Raw genomic sequence first — 18,030 nt, 5'->3', positions numbered from 1 at the left:
TTAGCCTTTTATATATATAGTATAGATAATAACTATAATAAGTAATAATATAATATATAGAATAGATAATAACTATATATCTATATATAATATAGATAATAACTATAATAAGTAATAAGATAATAAATATACTTAAATAACTTATAATGAAAGGACTTTTTTAAAGCAGAAAAGGTAAACACCACTGGAGAAACATAATGAGCGTTCTGGAGACCCAGAGGGAAGAAGGGAGTCTGGCTGAAAGAAAGACTCAAAAGGGACAGCGCCCACCCTGACTGATCTGGGCAGGACTTCAACAGCCAAGGATGAAGAGAGGAATCCAGGTGGAAAGTGCAGGAAAAGTGAGCAAAAATACATTTGGAGCAATATATGTTTGGGCATAAGTATTTGTCATCATGTTTGAAAGGAGGCCAGGACAGAAGAGGAGAAACAGTGCTTGACAAAGATAAACAGGTGGCTGGGCCTGGGTGCAGCGAGCTAGGGGCCATACTGAATGTGCTGTTTCTAAAAACACTCTGGGCTTGGCTGTCCATGACTTACTTTAGCCTGTGGAGGTCAGCGTGAGAGGCATACAGTCCTCGGTCAAAGCGTTCTCGTAAGATCGACCACTTTGTTGCACAGTAATCCTGAAAGAAATTTTACCCAAAATAAATCATCAGAAAAGGTTTATTAAATTTGTTTCATTGAAAAAAGTGTTTACCAAATTCTTATTCATAACAAGCATATCCTTCCAATTAGAACAGAAGCCTCACTTATATGTGTGTACCAAGAAGACAAGGCACACAGACATGCAGTGAATACTACTCATTAGCAGAGTGCTTGTTCTTGGTCTTAAAATTCTGCCAAAGTTACTGTTAAAGAGATAGTCTCTCCCACGAAATTCTGGGAAGACAAAAATGATTACAAAGGACTGTGTCTTTCAGAGAAGGGAAAGAAATGCCACCTTTCCCTGAAGCTATCTGTAATCATATTAATAGCTTACATGTATTGAGCATCGTGTAAGTACCTTTTCTGGATGTAAATCTTAAAATGACTCCTCAACGTGGCTACTATTCTAATCTCTATTTGAAGGATGAAGAAACTGAGGCCCAGAGGAGCTGAGCAACTTGCAACAGGGCACACGGAGAACAGCACTCAGCCTGGAGTGAGAGGGTAAGGACAGGCATCTCAGGCACAGGAACTACCTTGATAAAGATGAAATGGGAAGTAGCATTCGTGAGGGAAACCAACAGCTGTTTGCTGCGATCACAGTATAAAGAGCTAGGTGGGGAGATGACGCTACAGGGTGGGGATGACATGCTAAGGGATCTGAAATGTATCCTGGAAGGAAAAGGAAGTGCTGCAGGTCTTAACAGGGCAGGTGACGGCACGGCATTTTAACAGAACATTCTGGGAGTGGCTGGAAGATGAATGATGAAGACGAGATGCAAGAAGGTCAACTGGGAGGCTCCCGCAATAGGGCAGTGACAGAGGCCGGGACGAGGACAACAGTAGGACAGAACGCAGGGAGGGCTCTGAGAAATATCTATGACAGCAAGTAACAGGGGTGTCCAGCGAGGGATGAACAAGTAAGTGATGGGGAGTCGATAACTCCTGGGTTTTCTGGGAGGGGACTGGATGGTTAGTGATGCCATTAACTGAGACCATAACAGGGACAGAGTGGGGAGAAAATGGTGGATGTATTTGGAGTCGTGACATCTAGCAGACACGGGGTGGGGGTCAGAACTGCAGCCTCTTCTTGCGAGACAGCAGCAAATCATGAGCATGCATGACACCATCCAAGAACTTGAGGGTCAGAAGGCCAAGCGTGCAAGTCTGGGGTCACCAAGGTTTAAGGGGTTGTGAAGGGGGAACCCATGAAAGAGCCTAAGAAAGTGTCAGAAAGGCAGGGAGAATAAGAGAACAGAAGTAGGAAGGCTGCATGGAATACTGTCAGATGATAATTCCACTATGCACACTAGTGTGAAGGGCTGTAATCTGGGAGCCACTGAGAGCAGACTAGTTCATGGAGTGGGGGCAGAAGTGAGTTTCTTGCTCCTGCTGTGACTATTTCTCTCACCCAATTCCCAATGACATCCTCCACCTTTCCCTTCTCTCGACCTGGGCCTGGGCCTCCAATCATAAAGGGAGGACGTGACCTGCCACTGCCGACACCAGTCTCTCAAAGCACACAGAGAATGCTTTCCTTGAAGGTTACCTTTGCAGCTTTGGTAAACGCAAGCGCATCGTAGTCTCCTCCCATGCGTAACACATCTTCCGTGCAATAGTAGAATTCAGAAAAGCCGTAGAACTCGCTGTTCGGGAAGTGGATGGGGGGCTGGTAGACACCATTGAGGGAAGTCTGTGTCTCGTTCGTTTTGTTCATGAAAGGCTGGAGAGTCTCTCGGCACAGGTCGAAGTCTCCCGTTCCCCGCAGGTACATGGTCTGCCCATTTTGCTGGATTTCATCTTTAATGTCTAGGGGTAAGCAGGGGTCCAGGTATGGAGTGTCAGGAGCTAGACCAGTCTGCTTCCCCAGGAGCCTACAGGACAAAGAGAAACTTTGTCATGAGACCAACAGAAAACTGTGCCCGAAGAAGTGGCTCGGAGCCAGTGCCTCTCAAAATGTGTTTGGTGGAACACAGAGGGTTCTAGGATAATGAGGTGAGGGGAAGACACAGCTGAGCCCCACTTGGAGATTATGAGACACGCTTCCATATGGCAGACACCTTCACAGAGTCCAGTGAAACAACTACCTGGTCAGGTGACCAATGCCTTCCGTTCCTTGCACACAGCCTGGAGACCCCACCCCTGAGTGCTCGTAAGCTCTGCCCACTCCTATGTTCACAGCTCCATTTTTGCCACTAGCACCTGTGACTTTTTATTATATAACTAGAGGCCCGGTGCACAAAAATTTGTGCACTCGGGGGGGGGGAGGGGGGTCCCTCAGCCCGGCCTGTGCCCTCTCGCAGTCTGGGACCCCTCGGGAGATAACGACCTGCTGGCTTAGGCCTGCTCCCGGGTGGCAGAGGGCAGGCCTAATCCCTAGGTGCAGCCCCTGGTCGGGCTCAGAGCAGGGCCAATTGGGGAGTTGGGGCGCTGTCCCGTCACACTCAAGGCAGGGTCGATGGGGAGGTTGTGGAGCAACCCCCGTCACACACAGAGCAGGGCCCATCAGGGGGGTTGGGGCTCTGTACCCTGTCACGCACAGAGCAGGGCCCATCAGGGGGTTGGGGTGCTGCCCTCTATCACCCACAGAGCAGGGCGGATCAGGGGGTTGGGGCGCCGCCACTCTCACACTCAGGGCAGGGCTGATGGGGAGGTTATGGCTCTACCCCGTCACACACAGAGCAGGGCCCGTGGGGGGGAGGGAGCTCCCCCCTATCAGGCACAGAGCAGGGTGGATAGGGAGGTTGTGGCCCCGCCCCCTGTCACACACAGAGCCACAGGGCGATCAGGGGGTTTGGGTGCTGCCCCCTGTCATGCTGATTCCAGTGCCGGGAGGCCTCGCGGCTCCGCTGATCCTGGTGCTGGGAGGGATATTACCCTTTTACTATATAGGATTGAGGCCTGGTGCACGGGTGGGGCCGGCTGGTTTGCCCTGAAGGGTGTCCTGGATCAGGGTGGGGGTCCCCACTGGGGTGCCTGGCCAGTCTGGGTGAGGGGCTAAGGGCTGTTTTCAGGCTGGGGGTGACTGAAGCTCCCAAACGCTCCTTTTTTTTTTTTTTTTTTTTTTTTTAATTCTGGGCCAGCTTTAGCTTGAGGCTTGGCTCCAGCTCTTAGGCCTCCGGCTGAAAGTAGGTTTCTGGCCTTTGCTTACAATGTTGCGAATCTGCTGGCTGAAGTTGGGCGTATTTGTTACAGAGTTTCTTAAACTGCCCGCTCAGAGGCAGCGGCAGGCGGGGAACGTTGGTTTCCTCCGTCACTGAGGCAACCAAGCCTCATGTTAGTTTCAAGCTGCCTGGCTGCCGGCCGCCATCTTGGCTGACAGTTAATTTGCATATCTCGCTGATTAGCCAATGAAAAGGGTATCGGTCGTACGCCAATTACCATGTTTCTCTTTTATTAGATAGGAAGATTAAATATGACTGAAAAACAGGTAGCAAGTGAAAATGTATCCTGTGAAAACTAGGTTAGCCCTAACCGGTTGGCTCAGTGGATACAGCGTCGGCCTGTGGACTGAAAGGTCCCAGGTTCGATTCCGGTCAAGGGCATGTACTTTGGTTGCGGGCACAACCCCAGTTGGGGTGTGCAGGAGGCAGCTGATCGATGTTTCTTTCTCATCAATGTTTCTAACTCTATCCCTCTCCCTTCCTCTCTGTAAAAAATCAATAAAATATATATATATATATATATAAACAACAAAAAACAAAAAAAACTAGGTTAGATGTCTTAGAAAAATATGATAAAGGCAAGTTGCCAGAAAACTGCTGTCAAATTAGGTGTTAGCAAGATTTAAGAATAATTTAGAAAAAGGAGTAAAAATCTAGACAGATTTGGTATCAAATTCTTCAAAAATGTCTTTAAGTTCCTGGTATTCTTTAAAGAAAGTTAAAATGATATTGAGCTGAGTGAGGGTAGTGCACACCTGAGAAATGACAGACGTAGCCTTAAAACAACACTTCAGTCCAGAGCAAAAGATTGGCAAATAAACACGTACGCTAAAACAAAATGCTTGAGATTTGATTCTATTTTTATAATTCTTTGTTTTAACTGATTTTTAAAAAATTAATCAACTACTGACCTCAACTGTTGCATATGACAGCATTTCTATTGTATTATAGGCTCTGAGAAGCTCCACAGAAAAATCTTAACTTTGCTCACCGAACTGCACTGTGCTTACTAACTTGCCAGTGAAATTCCCAGGCATCAAGATCTGTCCTCCTGCTATGTGTAATCACTGTTAGGCATCTGAGAAACGGGACAAGCTTCCAACACTGGAGTTATGTTAGTGTCTGATACCATGAAATCACAGGGACCTACAGGGTTTTAGCTACTAGCAGAGTGCCTGATTCAATATTCAGTCACTGACAGTAATCAAGTGTTTACTAACCAGTCAACTGACAAGTTGTTTATTCCCAAGATCATGAGAACTCAAAATGCACTTGAATGTAATAAAGGTCTTTGCTACATCTTAAAAATGTTTAATTAAAAAATCAATCATCACTACTAATGGCAAGGAGATAAATATACATTTCAAGGCTCAAATTCATAACATATATAAAAGTGTTTCTACCATTTATAATTATTGTAAAAGTCCAAGACTAGTCAAATGTATACTTCATGCTACTGTTTTAGTTGCTTGCCCTTCATCTAAATTAAGAAGTACCACTCAATTGTCCATTACACAAGTTTGTTAACATCAAACCAATAGTAAACATTAGGATTGCAGAAGAAGGCATTTTTCCAAAATTCTGATTCAAATATCACTTATGATTTCTATTTTAAGACATTTGTAAAAAATAATTATACTAAGATGTGCTATATAGAATACTACCTTAAAAAAGAAACCACAGGACTACCAATCTCTTTACAACACTATTCAATTAACATCTGGAGCAAAGAACAAGTTTTCTTGTCTTTTTCTAGTCACAAATGTGAATTTCTGAAAAATGTGATACCAAATGGCTCTGACTTCTTGGTCTTCCTTAAAGTTCGGGCCTCCACAGGTTTAAGATTAAACTGATCAAGGAAATATACTATCATTTATCTCTATGAATAAGAATTTCCCCCTCAAAATTGTTTAATCAAAATGAAGAAAACAAAATAGTAATTAATAGGATATTTTACTTGACTCCCTATTTCAGATATTTTTATCCATCCAAATGGCTTTTCTATTCTATGGACTAATTTCAAATAAATAATTGTTATATAGTTAAACTTTTAAAATAAATTTAAACTGAGTGTTGCTTTTATTAGTTTTACATATTTTCTATACCAGAATTCTTCAGAAACTCGTTTTAAAAAGTTTCACTGATGTGTTTAAAACCACTAACTCTGACTTCTAGATCATTTTTTTCTCTTGCATAACCTCCTTCACTATGGTCTTATCCACTAAATAATTGCACAGGCTGGTTTTTCAGAACATCACATAATTCAATTTTATCACCAGTGACAACTCTATCACACTTCCTGCAGGCTCCAGGACATCTGCCGTGGGGCTGGTGTTGAGTTTCCTGAGGGCCTGCAATCTGGATGCATTACCCAGGGCTCAAAACTACTAATATGCTAAGAGTGAAATTCTCCTCCATCAGGGGAGTGGGTCTGAGGGACAGCCAGCCTCCTTTGGAGCCTGGTGGGATGTCAGGCTGCAGGCAGGACCCTGGTATCCTTTCACTTCCTCTCTCACTCAGCTGGCAGGGGAATAAAAAGATAACAGTGCTGACAGGCTTCTGCTGACGGAGGTCTCCCTGCTTTGCCTCATGTTTTCTAGGAGGAGAGACCTGGATTTGAACATGCCCACTGAGCAATGAAAGATGCTTGCTTTACCTGTTCTTTTGAAACGTGTTGGCAAATATCTTGTCTTCATATCTCTGTCGAGCAGCATTGCCACCAAACCCAAGAAATGTGGCCACATAGACTCGGTACACATGCTCAGTCTGGTGAACATCACATCCCAGGTTAAATTCAGCCAGCAAGTTCTTAGCTACTTCTTCCTGATGACGTAAAGATAACAAATGTTAATATTTTAAGCAATACAAAAACAATCACCTTCTTTAAAAAGAAGGATCTAAAAAATTCTCATTTAAATGGAGCAAAAATTTCTGCTTCTGTATTTCCTTTTAAGCATCCCTCCTAATTCAATATGATAATTCTGACTTGAGATTTCAGATGCAATGCCCATTTGTGGAATTATTACAGCTTTTTGCAAAAGTGAGTTAGTAACATAGTTTATTTCTGCTAACCTAGTAAATCTATTTAAGGAATCCTACGCTTTGGAAGTAATCCTAAACACTGAAAAGTCTCTGTACACAAATGTCCTTTGCAATTCTGGGACAGAAAAAGCTGGATGTCATCTAAATGTACGACTCCTGGGAGGGTTTATAATTTATGCTAATCAAGTTCATGGAGGAAGATGCTTATGCGCTATTAAAAAAAGGGCACAGCCGAAACCGGTTTGGCTCAGTGGATGGAGCGTCGGCCTGTGGACTGAAAGGTCCCAGGTTCGATTCCGGTCACGGGCATGTACCTGGGTTGCGGGCACATCCCCAGTGGGGGATATGCAGGAGGCAGCTGATCGATGTTTCTCTCTCATCGATGTTTCTGACTCTCTATCTCTCTCCCTTCCTCTCTGTAAAAAATCAATAAAATATATTTTTAAAAAAAGGCACAAAACTGCATAAACAGTAAAATTATAACCATATTTCCAAAAACTATAAATAGGGAAAAAAGAATGAAAAGTAGTAAAGCCAAAATGATAACAATTTCTTCATATGATTCATCCATAGGACATTTTTAATACTGATTTTTATTTTTCCAAGCTTGCTTTATATATTTTTTTACTTTATTCTGAAGAGAATGACATGACTTTTTATCGAGTGTAAGTTTCCAGAGCATGTCTAGATAGGAAGTAGGAAACACTGATTGTAATACTTGAATTTACAAAGCACTCTTCTAAGGAGTTTAGTAAATATATCATTTATTGGGCGAACACAAGGTGCCCAGCAATGCGTTAGATATATGCACTATGTCATTTAAACCTGATGATAACTCTGTGTTAGAGGCACTTGCATTCATATTCATAGATGGAAACCAACTCAGAGAAGTTAAGTTACTTGCATAAGGTCACACAACTAGTGAGGACAGGATGACGATGCAGCCTAGGCTTCTTGTCCAGCACCAGTCTTTTTTAACTGACACTACGCTGGGTCAAAGTGGAGGGGACCCAGCTTTGTTATTAATTTACAGCAGAATGGAAACAGGGTGATGAAGACATGTAGCAACTCAGAAATGTATCTGGAAACCCTTCTGCTGCTCTCCACACAAGGCCACCAGCCCTTGGAAAACTGTAGTGACAGAGCACGGAAGGGATGGAGAAAAGACAGTAAACCGAAGTTTAGGAACATAGAAGCAGTGAATACAAACCTCAGTCCTTTCTGGAAAAGTCAAAAGCTATCTGCACCGTTAAAAAAAAAGTATTTTCCCTAGTTATATCAAGAAATCTGATGCTATTTTAAGTTTTTCTAATCCCTGATGAGAAAAGAACTGAAAATATATAAAATTCAAGCATGTGATTGGCATGTATATCAAAGAAAAACTCCATGTAAGTTCAGAAAACAAACCAGCTGACTTCAAAACACAAACGGCTTAGGGGAGGTTTGCCTTGGCTTCCTCCTGTCTCCTTTCTCCTGGGTTGAGCAGAGGTACCTCAGCAAGCACAGTAAAGGCGTGTTCAGACTCAGAAAACAAAACAAAAATGGATGGAGACATGTTAAATGAAACCAAATCAAAAAGAAGGAAATTTGTACAGATAATAACCTGCTGTGAGGAGGCAAAGCTTACAGTTTTGGGGACTTCGTACGCTATCTGAGTTGACACGCCTCCCATGTCGAGAATACCGGCAGTTCTTTTCCGGAGAATGGCTTCACTGCTCTCACTTCCAGGAATGTTAACCTCCACGACTGCCTCATCATCTGGAAGCATGAGAAACACCCATGGAACAGAACAGATGCAGAGAACTGGGATCTTCACAGAGGCACCTTGTTTTCACGGCATGTTTCAAACATTTCTAGGCAAACCCAGCCTCCTCTTCCCAACTAAAATCAAGCTGTGCGAAACAGCAACTCCTCTCATTCCACCTACACACACTTAACTGTGTCACAAAACTTAGCTCCTTTTTATCCTTTCACTACATAGAAAAAGCCACAATTTCCAGTTACACACATTAGTTGGAAACATGATACTTACCATCTTCAATATGCTCAAATCGTCCGAGGACAAAATTAATGCCGATCCAAGCATACACACCTGTAGACATTGCACAGGGTAAAGATAAGAATAGTTTTTAAATACTTTGTATAACTCTGATCAATGCTGTCTGTGCAAACATCTCATTTATTTTACTCCCTGACAACCTGTGAAAACATCATCTGAAATAACATATTTCTACTATGTATTTTATCTTTTCCTAGTGGCTTTACAAGAAATCCCTAGTTTAAAATTTATAGTTTCATATCCTTTACATAGGTTGAAAATATAACTCCCTAGAGGAATGGTTCTCAACCTTCTGGCCCTTTAAATACAGTTCTTCATGTTGTGACCCAACCATAAAATTATTTTCGTTGCTACTTCATTACTGTAATGTTGCTACTGTTATGAATTGTAATGTAAATATCTGATACGCAGGATGGTCTTAGGCGACCCCTGTGAAAGGGACGTTTGACCGCCAAAGGGGTCGCAACCCACAGGTTGAGAACCACTGCCCTACAGGCTAAGTTTCCTTAGAAATTTATAGGTTGTTTTCAAATACTAGAGTTTTTATTTTTTATGAAGTTAAACCTATCAGTTGCAAGGTTTACAAACAAGTTAACTTTGACTCTTCCGTTTCCTTTATCCCTTACTTTCACTCATTTGCAACATCTGATTCTCTTTTTACACCATTTCCTATATCCAATATCTTTACCCATTTTCATTACCATCTTAAGCTGTTAGAGACATCCAATCTTCCTACCTCTACTCTTCCTCTCCAACCCACTCTATTCTCTGCTACTGAACTGATCTACAGAACAAAGTCCACATTTCACAGCTGGACACTTCAAGACCTGTCCAATATTTTTAATTGAATAAATTGGACATGTAACATTCTGTAAGTATGATGTACAGTGTATTACTTTGATACATTTATAAACTGTAATATATTGCCCTAAGAGTGAAATTTATATTGCATAATCATAGTATAATTTTATTATCATTATGCAGTTGAATTTAAACCTGGTATTAAGTTGACCTGCGCAATTCAAATCCTCAATGTTAAAGGATCAACTGTACTGTGCATTAGATCTCTATGGCTCATTTACTAAACACCAACAATCTTACCCTCAACCACCATCCTCTGGTAACAACCATTTTGCTCTTTTACAGGTTTGACTTTTTCAGATTCCAAAAATAAGTAATATTATACGGCACTTGTCTTCCTATGTCTGACTTATCTAGCTTGACATAATGTGCTAAAGGTCCATGTTGTTGCAAATGACAGGATATCCTTCTCATGGCAGAATATTTTTTATCCATTGATTGTTGATGGGCATTTGGGGTGTTTCTGTATCTTGGCTATCATGAACAATGCTGTGATAAACATAAGAGTGCATATATCTGTCAAAGTCCTTTTTCATTTCTTTTGGGAATAAAGTATCTATAAGTGGAATTGCTGGATTGTACGGTAGACTGATTGTTAATTTTTTGAGAAACCTCCATATTGTTTTCCCTAGTGATTAGAACAATTTACATTCCCACTAACAATGTACAGTATAAGGGTTTCCTTTTCAACACATCCTCACTAGGACTTGTTCTCTCATCTTGTTGACAGCCATTCCACAATGGGTGTGAGGTGATAGCTCATTGTGGGTTTTTAAAATTTTTATTTTATTTGTTCCATCACCATTTTCATTGTGCTTGTAATTTGCATTTCCCTGATGACTAATAACATTGAGCATCTTTTTAAGCTCCTGTTGGCCACTTTGATGTCATCTTTGAAAATGTGTTTCACTCCTCTGACCATTTTTCAACTGTATTGTGTTTTTTGTTGTTGTTGTTAAGTTGTATGAGTTCACTGTATATTCTGGATATCAACCTTTATCTAATATACTGCTTGCAAAAATTTATTTCCATTCTGTGGGTTTTTATTCTAATTGTTTCTTTTGCTGTGAAGAAACTTTTGAGTTTGATGTAGTCCCATTTGTTGATTTTTGCTTTTTATGTTTGCGCTTTTAGTGTCATGTCCAAAAAATCATTGCCATCATGAATATTGATGAGCTTCTTCCCTAAGTTTTCCTCTAGACATTTTATGGTATTAGGTCTTACATTTAAGTCTTTGATCCATTTTGAGTTAAATCTTGTGAGTGGTATAGACAGGGGTACAACTTCACCTTTCTGCATGTGTTTCTCCAGTTTTCCCAGCACCACTTGTTAAAGAGACTAACCTCCCTGCACTGGGTGTCGTTTCCCTATTAGCTGACTGTCTAAAGCAGGGATGTACTTTTGGGCTGTTTCCCTGGTTGATGTGTCTTTTGTGACTGTACCATATTGTTTTTATTACTATGGCTTTGTAGTAGTTTGAAATACAGAAATGTAATACCTCCAGCTCTGTTCTTTTATTCTCAGGATTGCTTTGGCTATTCAGGGTCTTTTATAGTTCCATACACATTTAAGAACTGTCCTATTTCTGTGAAGAATAATGCCTTTGGTATTTTCATGGGGACTATGTTGAATTTGTAGATGGCTCAGGGTAGTACGGACATTTTAAAAATATAAATTATTCTGATCCACGAACAAACACATACTGTCTTTCCATTTGTTTGTCTTTTTTGATTTCTTTCAGCAAAGTCTTATAGTTTTCATTGTACAGGTCTTTCACTTTCTTGGTTAAATTTATTCCCGAGTATTTTTGCTTTTGATGCTATTATTTCTTTTTCAGATGCTTCATCATTAAAGGAATACAACTATTTCTGTGTATTGTGTATCTTGCCACTTCACAGAAAATGTTGACTCAATGACTAGTCAATTTCTTGAATGATTCTCTGGAATTTTCTATATATATCATCAGCAAATAGTGACAATTATACCTTTTCCTTTATAATTTGGATGCTTTTTATTTCTTTGTCTTACCTAATTGCTCTGGCTAGGCTTCCAATACTATCTATAATAACAAAATATGCTAATATGCTAATTAGATCAGACAGCTATATGACCTGGACGACCTTCTGGACGAGGGCAGCTGCCTCAGCTGCAAGGGCTAAGCCCCTTGCACAAATTTTGTCCATCGGGCCTCTAGTATTGTATAAGAGTGACTATAATGCCAGCTATGGGTTTGTCATATATGGCCTTTATTATGTTGAGGTATACCCAATCTATTAAGGGTTTTTCATAAACAAATGCTGTAATTTACCAAATGCTTTTCCTGTGTCTACTGAGATAATCATGCTATTTTCATCTTCCATTTTATTAAAGTATTAAGTATTTATTGATTTGCATATGTTGAATCCTTGTTGTCTCGGGAATAAATCCCAGTTGGTCATGGGGCATAATGTGCTCTTAATACTGGTTTGCTAATATTTTGTTGAGAATTTTTGCATCTATATTCATCAGGAGATTGGTCTACAGTTTTCTTTTCTTGTATCCTTATCTGGTTTTGTCAAGGTAATGCTTCATAGAGTGAGCTTTGGAGTGTTCTCTTGTCCTTGATATTTTGGGAGGAGTTTGATGAGGGTTGGTGTTAATTCTTTAAATGTTTGGTAGAATTCTCAGCCATTTGACCCTGGGGTTTTCTGTGTTGGGATTACTGATTCAATCTCTTTACTTGTTATTGGTTGTTCATATTGTTTATTTCATACTGATTCAGTTTTGGTAGGTTATGTTTCCAGAAGTATATCCATTTCTTCAAGTATATCATTTGTTGGTATGTAATTGTTCATAATAGTTTCTTTTGATTGTATGCATTTCCGTAGTACCAGTTTTGTTAACTTTTTTATTCTCTGGTGCCTATTTCATTTATTTCTGCTCTGATCTTATTTCCTTCATTCTACTAACTTTGGGCTTGATTTTCCTAGTTCCTTGAAGTGTAAAGTTGTTTATTTGAGGTCTTTCAAAATTCTTAATATATGTGTTTATTGCTATAAACTTTCCCTTCAGAACTGTTTTTGCTATATCCCAGGATATCTGATATGTTGTATTCCCATTTTTATTTGTTTCAAGACAGTTATTTCCCTTTTGATTTCTTTAACTCATTATTGTTTGGAATGTTGTTTCATTTCCATATATTTGTAGATTTTTCTCACTTTCCTCTTGTTGACTTTTAACTTTATACCACTGTGGTCAGAAAAGATAGTTGGTATGGCTTCAATCTTCTTAAAATTTGCTAAAATTCAGATAATCTACTCTAGAGAATGTTCCATGTGTACTTGAGAAGAATATGTAGTCAGTTGTTGTTGCCTGAATTTTTCTGTAGATGTCTGTTAGGTAAATTGGTTCTAACTTGTGGTTCAATTCCAACATTTTCTTGATTTTCTGTCAGAACAGTCTGTGACTGCTGATAGTGTGGTATTGAAGTCCACTGTACTATTGTATTATACCTATTTTTTCCTTAAGATCTGCTAATATTTGCTTAATATATTTTGGTGCTCAGGCATGTTCACCTTTGCAAGTTAGTAGTTTTCATGGTGATTTGCTCATTCTCCCATTTGTTTGTTGTTGTTGTTTTGTATCTCTGCTCTAGATTTTTTCTTTGGGGTTACCATAAGGTTTACATAAAACAGCTCATATATAAAAGTATTTTTTGGCTGATAACAAATTTATCTTCATTTGCCTATAAGGGTTCCATCTTTTTACCCTTCCCCTTTTATATTTTTCAAGCCACCAATTATCTTTTTATGCTGTGATTTTGTTACTAAGTTGTAGTAGTTATTTTTAATGCTTTCCTATAATGGTTATGCTATAATTGTTTGACATACTATTCTAAAAAGTTAGTTTCTAATATTGTCTATCACCTTAATCAGAGTTTTGTGTACTTTTGGCTTTTCATTTCAGCTTGAAGAGCTTTCAATATTTTTCCTAAGGCCAATCTAGTGGCTGGTAAACTCTCTCAGCTTTTGTTTGTCTGGGAAAGCCTTAGTTTCTCCTTCATATCTGAAGGAGAACTTTGCCAGATAGAATAATCTTGACAGGAAATTTTTATCTCTCAGAACTTTGAATATGTCATCACCTCTTTCCTGACCTATAGTTTCTGCTGGGAAATCTGCTGATAGCTCAATGGGGGTTCCTTTGTAGGTTACTGTCCCCCCCCCCCCCCCGCCCCGCCCCCTGGATGTCTTTACAATTCTTTATCATTGATTTCTGACAGTTTCAATATAATGCATCTTGGAGAAGGTCTTTTTGTGTTGAGATAGTGTTTTACTAGATTTGTACATTCAGTTCATTCCCCAGGTTTGGGAAGTTCTCAGTTATTATTTATTTAAATACACTCTGCTCCTTTCTGCCTTTCCTCTGGTATACCCATTAATCTTATATTGGCTCTTCTAATGGAATCTATAGTTCTTGTAGGATTTCTTCACTTTTGAAAAATCCTTAGTTCTCTCTCCTCTTCCACCTGAAACATCTTTATATTCCTATCCTTGAGCTCATTTATTCTCTCTTCCATCTGATATGCTTTTCCCCCCCCAATACTTTATCTCATTTACTGAGTTCTTCGGCTCCAGAATTTCTTTTTTTAGAATTTCAGTCTCTTTTGTAAAGTACTCCTGTTCATTAATTTTATTCCTGATTTCATTTCATTGCCTGAGTATTCCTGTAGCTTGCTGAATTTCTTCATAACAGCTTTTTTGAATTCTTTATCAATTAGATCACAATAGTCCATGCCTTTGTGTTCAGTTACTAGAAAATTATCATTTTCTTTTTGTGATATTATATTACAGTGATTATGGTGTTTGATGAAAGTGCCTCTGCTGAGCATTTCAAGTAGTGAATACCTTTCTTATCTAGGTAAAGCTTGGTTTATTTTGATTCTAACAATTCAACAAGTTCCTAAGTAGAGTACTTTCTTTTATTTTTCCAGAAGGTGGCACTATAGCACAAGTTTTTGGTTTCTCTTACCCGAGCTGGATAGGTTGGCAGCATGCTCATAAAAAAAAAAAAAAGTTGATGGAGGGGGATTGAGGGAGAAGAGTGGCCACTGAGTTAGGGGAAGTGTGTGCTTAGCACTTGATGTTTTGGGTGTGTCCACAGAACAGAGAGGGGTATCCTCGAGCGAGGGGTGTCCCAGATATCCATGGGTGTTCTCTTTGCCTTTTCCCTTCCCCCAATCATTGTGATGTCTTCTCAGAGACAACAGGTTCCTCCAGCTGCAGCACACACAGCCAGATAGACCCTCACTCACCATCTTCATCCTCCACCTCCTCTACCAGAAAGATTGTCCTGGCCTGCCGCACACCCCCTGCCACTACTCTCCTGGCTCCACAGCCTCCTCTAGGATTCAATCCACCCACTTTCTGGTAGACAGATGAAGAGATATCTTTCAGGTGCCCTCATGTGCTATGCAGAGGTGCTCTCTGTGTGTGTGTGTGTGTGTGTGTGTGTGTGTGTGTGTTGTTTTAAATGTCTAATTATAAATCAAAGGGGAGAGAAAGAAGGAATGATTCATGCTGCCATGGTGATGATGTCACCAAGACCTGTCCAACTTTTTCTATTATTAACACCTTCAAAAGGGCCATAATGCAGTCAAACTAACATATTTTTGTTCCTCCATCTATAGTGCAGCTTTTTCGACCTGTGTTGACTCAAACAATTTCTTCTGCCTGGAATGTGCCCTCTCAGAGCCCTACCTATGCCATGCTCTGACACGCTATAGCTACCTCATTAGTTCAAATGCCATTTTCTCCATGATGCCCTTAGCTAGAAATAAAAAGTCTTCCTCTTTCAAATTCCCATGATCTTCTTTCCTAACCTTCCTTAAGGTATCTAAAACTGTAACTCATATAGCAGTTAACTGTGTACCTCTCTTGCTTGTAAACATAACAATGGCAATGTCCATATTTCACCCAATTCTGTATTCTCTATGGTGTCTTTCATAGAGGAGGCATTTGATAAAATGATAGATGACTTTGAAATAAATGTTTTTTATTTCCATTTCTAACAAGCTATTAATCAAATAATGTCACTGACTTGTCATTTAATTTACAAAGAAATCATTTCTTTGAAAACAGAACTAATATTTTCTCAGTGTATCAAAGTCAAGAATAATTTTCCCTTCCTAGAGAGAAAATCAATATAAGGCTCCAATAGCTTGGTAATTATCGTAATTCCAGAAAGCTGTATATCTTAGGCAAGGAGCACAAAACTTTTCTATCGAAAGGAGTTTAAAATTCATTTCCTACATGTGGTGAAGATAAATTATTTTTGCAATGGCTTAATGTTTGGATAATAAAGGTCAGCTATGTAGGAAACTAATTTAAACATTTAAAAATTATAATATTTCAAAGCTATGGTTTTCCAAATTTTAAGATATTAGGAGTAATTTAATAAAGTATACACAGTGGGAAATGGAGGATTTAAAGCAAGTTTCCTAAATTTCAAAGTGAAGATAAATATACCAACCTTCCTGTTTCCCTGAAATTACTTCTGCATGAGAGTCAGAAAACAGAAAGTCAAAATGCACAGGGATATCAGTCAGAAGGTCTTCCAAGATGGCTTTCTGCTGGCTGTAAGACAATCCAAAATTGTACATATCAAAACATGACATACTGAATTTTTGTTTTTAAAAAGGGCACCCCCACCCCCCACCCCCCATACACACACTATTGCTCTGGTATATCCTATATAGTTTAAAACCAAAGCAATTCATTGAAAAGATTGTTTATTTTAGGAATGAATTTTCAAGTGGAACAATGAATGAATTTTCACATGTGTATATTATGTGATTCTTAAATATAAAACTACAAATCCTTAAACTAATAATATAGAAAATCAATTTTTTAAATGACAACTTTATAGTTTACAATTTACAGTCATAAACAAATATATTAAAAGACAGTGAGTTCTAGCTAGGAAATAGTTCTGCCACTATTCTATATTTCAAAAAAGAAATTTAAATGTCTTCCTTTTGGTGATGATGATGGAAGAGGAGGAAAAGGAAGAGGAAAAGCAACAGGAGGGAAACAAGGAGGAAAATATACCATCATCACCACCACCACCACCACCACAGGCCTGGACTGCTCTCACCTTTCAGGAAGGACCCTCATGCCAGCTGTGCAAAGAATGTAGAGAGGGGTTTCTTTGTGTTTTGCCCGTGGCACATGCTCTGCAGCAAAGTTGAGGAGCGGAGAGATGTAATCACTGACTTTCTCTGGAGAGGTAGCAAATTCTGAAATGCCTACAGAAAAAGGACACCTCTGTTAACAAGCAGATATTTCAGCTAGTAAGTTATACTTCTTCAATGAGGCTAATTTGAGAGAAATTCAAGCTATACACCATACTTTCCTTGTTTTTTTCCTATCCCTCTGGCAACACCTTTCAGTTTCTCTTCCTCAAATGATGGTACCAAACGTTCAGTCCCACATCCTCTTATTCTTACTCATCAAAAATCACAGACCTAACTGAGCATCATATGTGTCAAACACTTGGAGTTGATTGCACAGGAGCTCATCGCTGCCCTTGGGAAGAGCACCCACTTCCCTCACTCTCACGGTTGGCATCACCATCAGATTTCTCCTGTCAGATCTCTGCTCCAACCTGCAGATCAGTGTGTGGTTACTGCCCAGTGAACAAGGCTCACCACCCGCTCACAACTCAAATCTGGACTCAACAATACACGGGCTCTTACTGCCTGTTACCCGCCTCACTGACCACTATCACTAGCCATCCAGTGGCCCAAGCTGATATCCTAAATAAAATCTCTCTCCCTCATCCCAACATGTATTGTGAGTTTCATCCATTGCCTCTCCTTGGTTCCTCTCACATTTTTTCACTTCTCTTCATCTTTTCTGAATACCCCCACCCTCTGCCAGCCTACACATCCTACTGCCCAGTCTTGAAATTCCCCGACCATTCCCTATGCAAAAGGGGTCTCTTTCTGGCTTAAAATCCTTTGGGCTCCTCAATGCCCTCCAGATAAAGCTCAACTCTAGAATGGCATCATAACCTGCTCTGCATACTCACCCATCCTTTCTCTCCCCACATTCCTTCCATTTGGCTTCAACCATATTGAATAAAATTTCTACATCATACTCTGGCTTTATGGCCACTGTACCCCCACTAGGAATAGCCTTCTCTTTGCCTTCCTACCCACTTCCCACTTCTTTTCATCTGGCTAACTCCTCCTCATCCAGAGCTACTGCCTCCATGGAA

The 18,030-nt window shown here is 39.9% G+C and overlaps 1 protein-coding gene across 9 annotated transcripts in view; it reads right to left on the bottom strand.

The window, feature by feature from the left end:
• The window catches only part of ENTPD4 (ectonucleoside triphosphate diphosphohydrolase 4), a 32,845-nt gene that overhangs the window by 4,246 nt on the left and 10,569 nt on the right, over positions 1-18,030 (bottom strand). For 5 of the 9 annotated variants that reach the window (XM_059695965.1, XM_059695967.1, XM_059695968.1 and 2 more), the window contains 8 exons: positions 16,906-17,056; positions 16,282-16,385; positions 8,887-8,946; positions 8,482-8,612; positions 8,302-8,376; positions 6,469-6,635; positions 2,198-2,522; positions 541-626 (listed from right to left, as the gene is read on the bottom strand). In XM_059695965.1, the coding sequence (XP_059551948.1) occupies positions 541-626; positions 2,198-2,522; positions 6,469-6,635; positions 8,302-8,376; positions 8,482-8,612; positions 8,887-8,946; positions 16,282-16,385; positions 16,906-17,056 (1,099 nt within the window). Of the gene's footprint in view, positions 1-540; positions 627-2,197; positions 2,523-6,468; positions 6,636-8,301; positions 8,377-8,457; positions 8,613-8,886; positions 8,947-16,281; positions 16,386-16,905; positions 17,057-18,030 lie in introns of all 9 variants that reach the window. The other 4 variants (XM_059695973.1, XM_059695974.1, XM_059695971.1 and 1 more) reach the window with 2 other exon arrangements.

This window comes from Myotis daubentonii, chromosome 5, assembly GCF_963259705.1.
Source record: "Myotis daubentonii chromosome 5, mMyoDau2.1, whole genome shotgun sequence".
Taxonomy (NCBI): domain Eukaryota; kingdom Metazoa; phylum Chordata; class Mammalia; order Chiroptera; family Vespertilionidae; genus Myotis; species Myotis daubentonii.
Note: the sequence above shows the minus strand (reverse complement) of the source record. Positions and strands in the feature narration are given on the sequence as shown.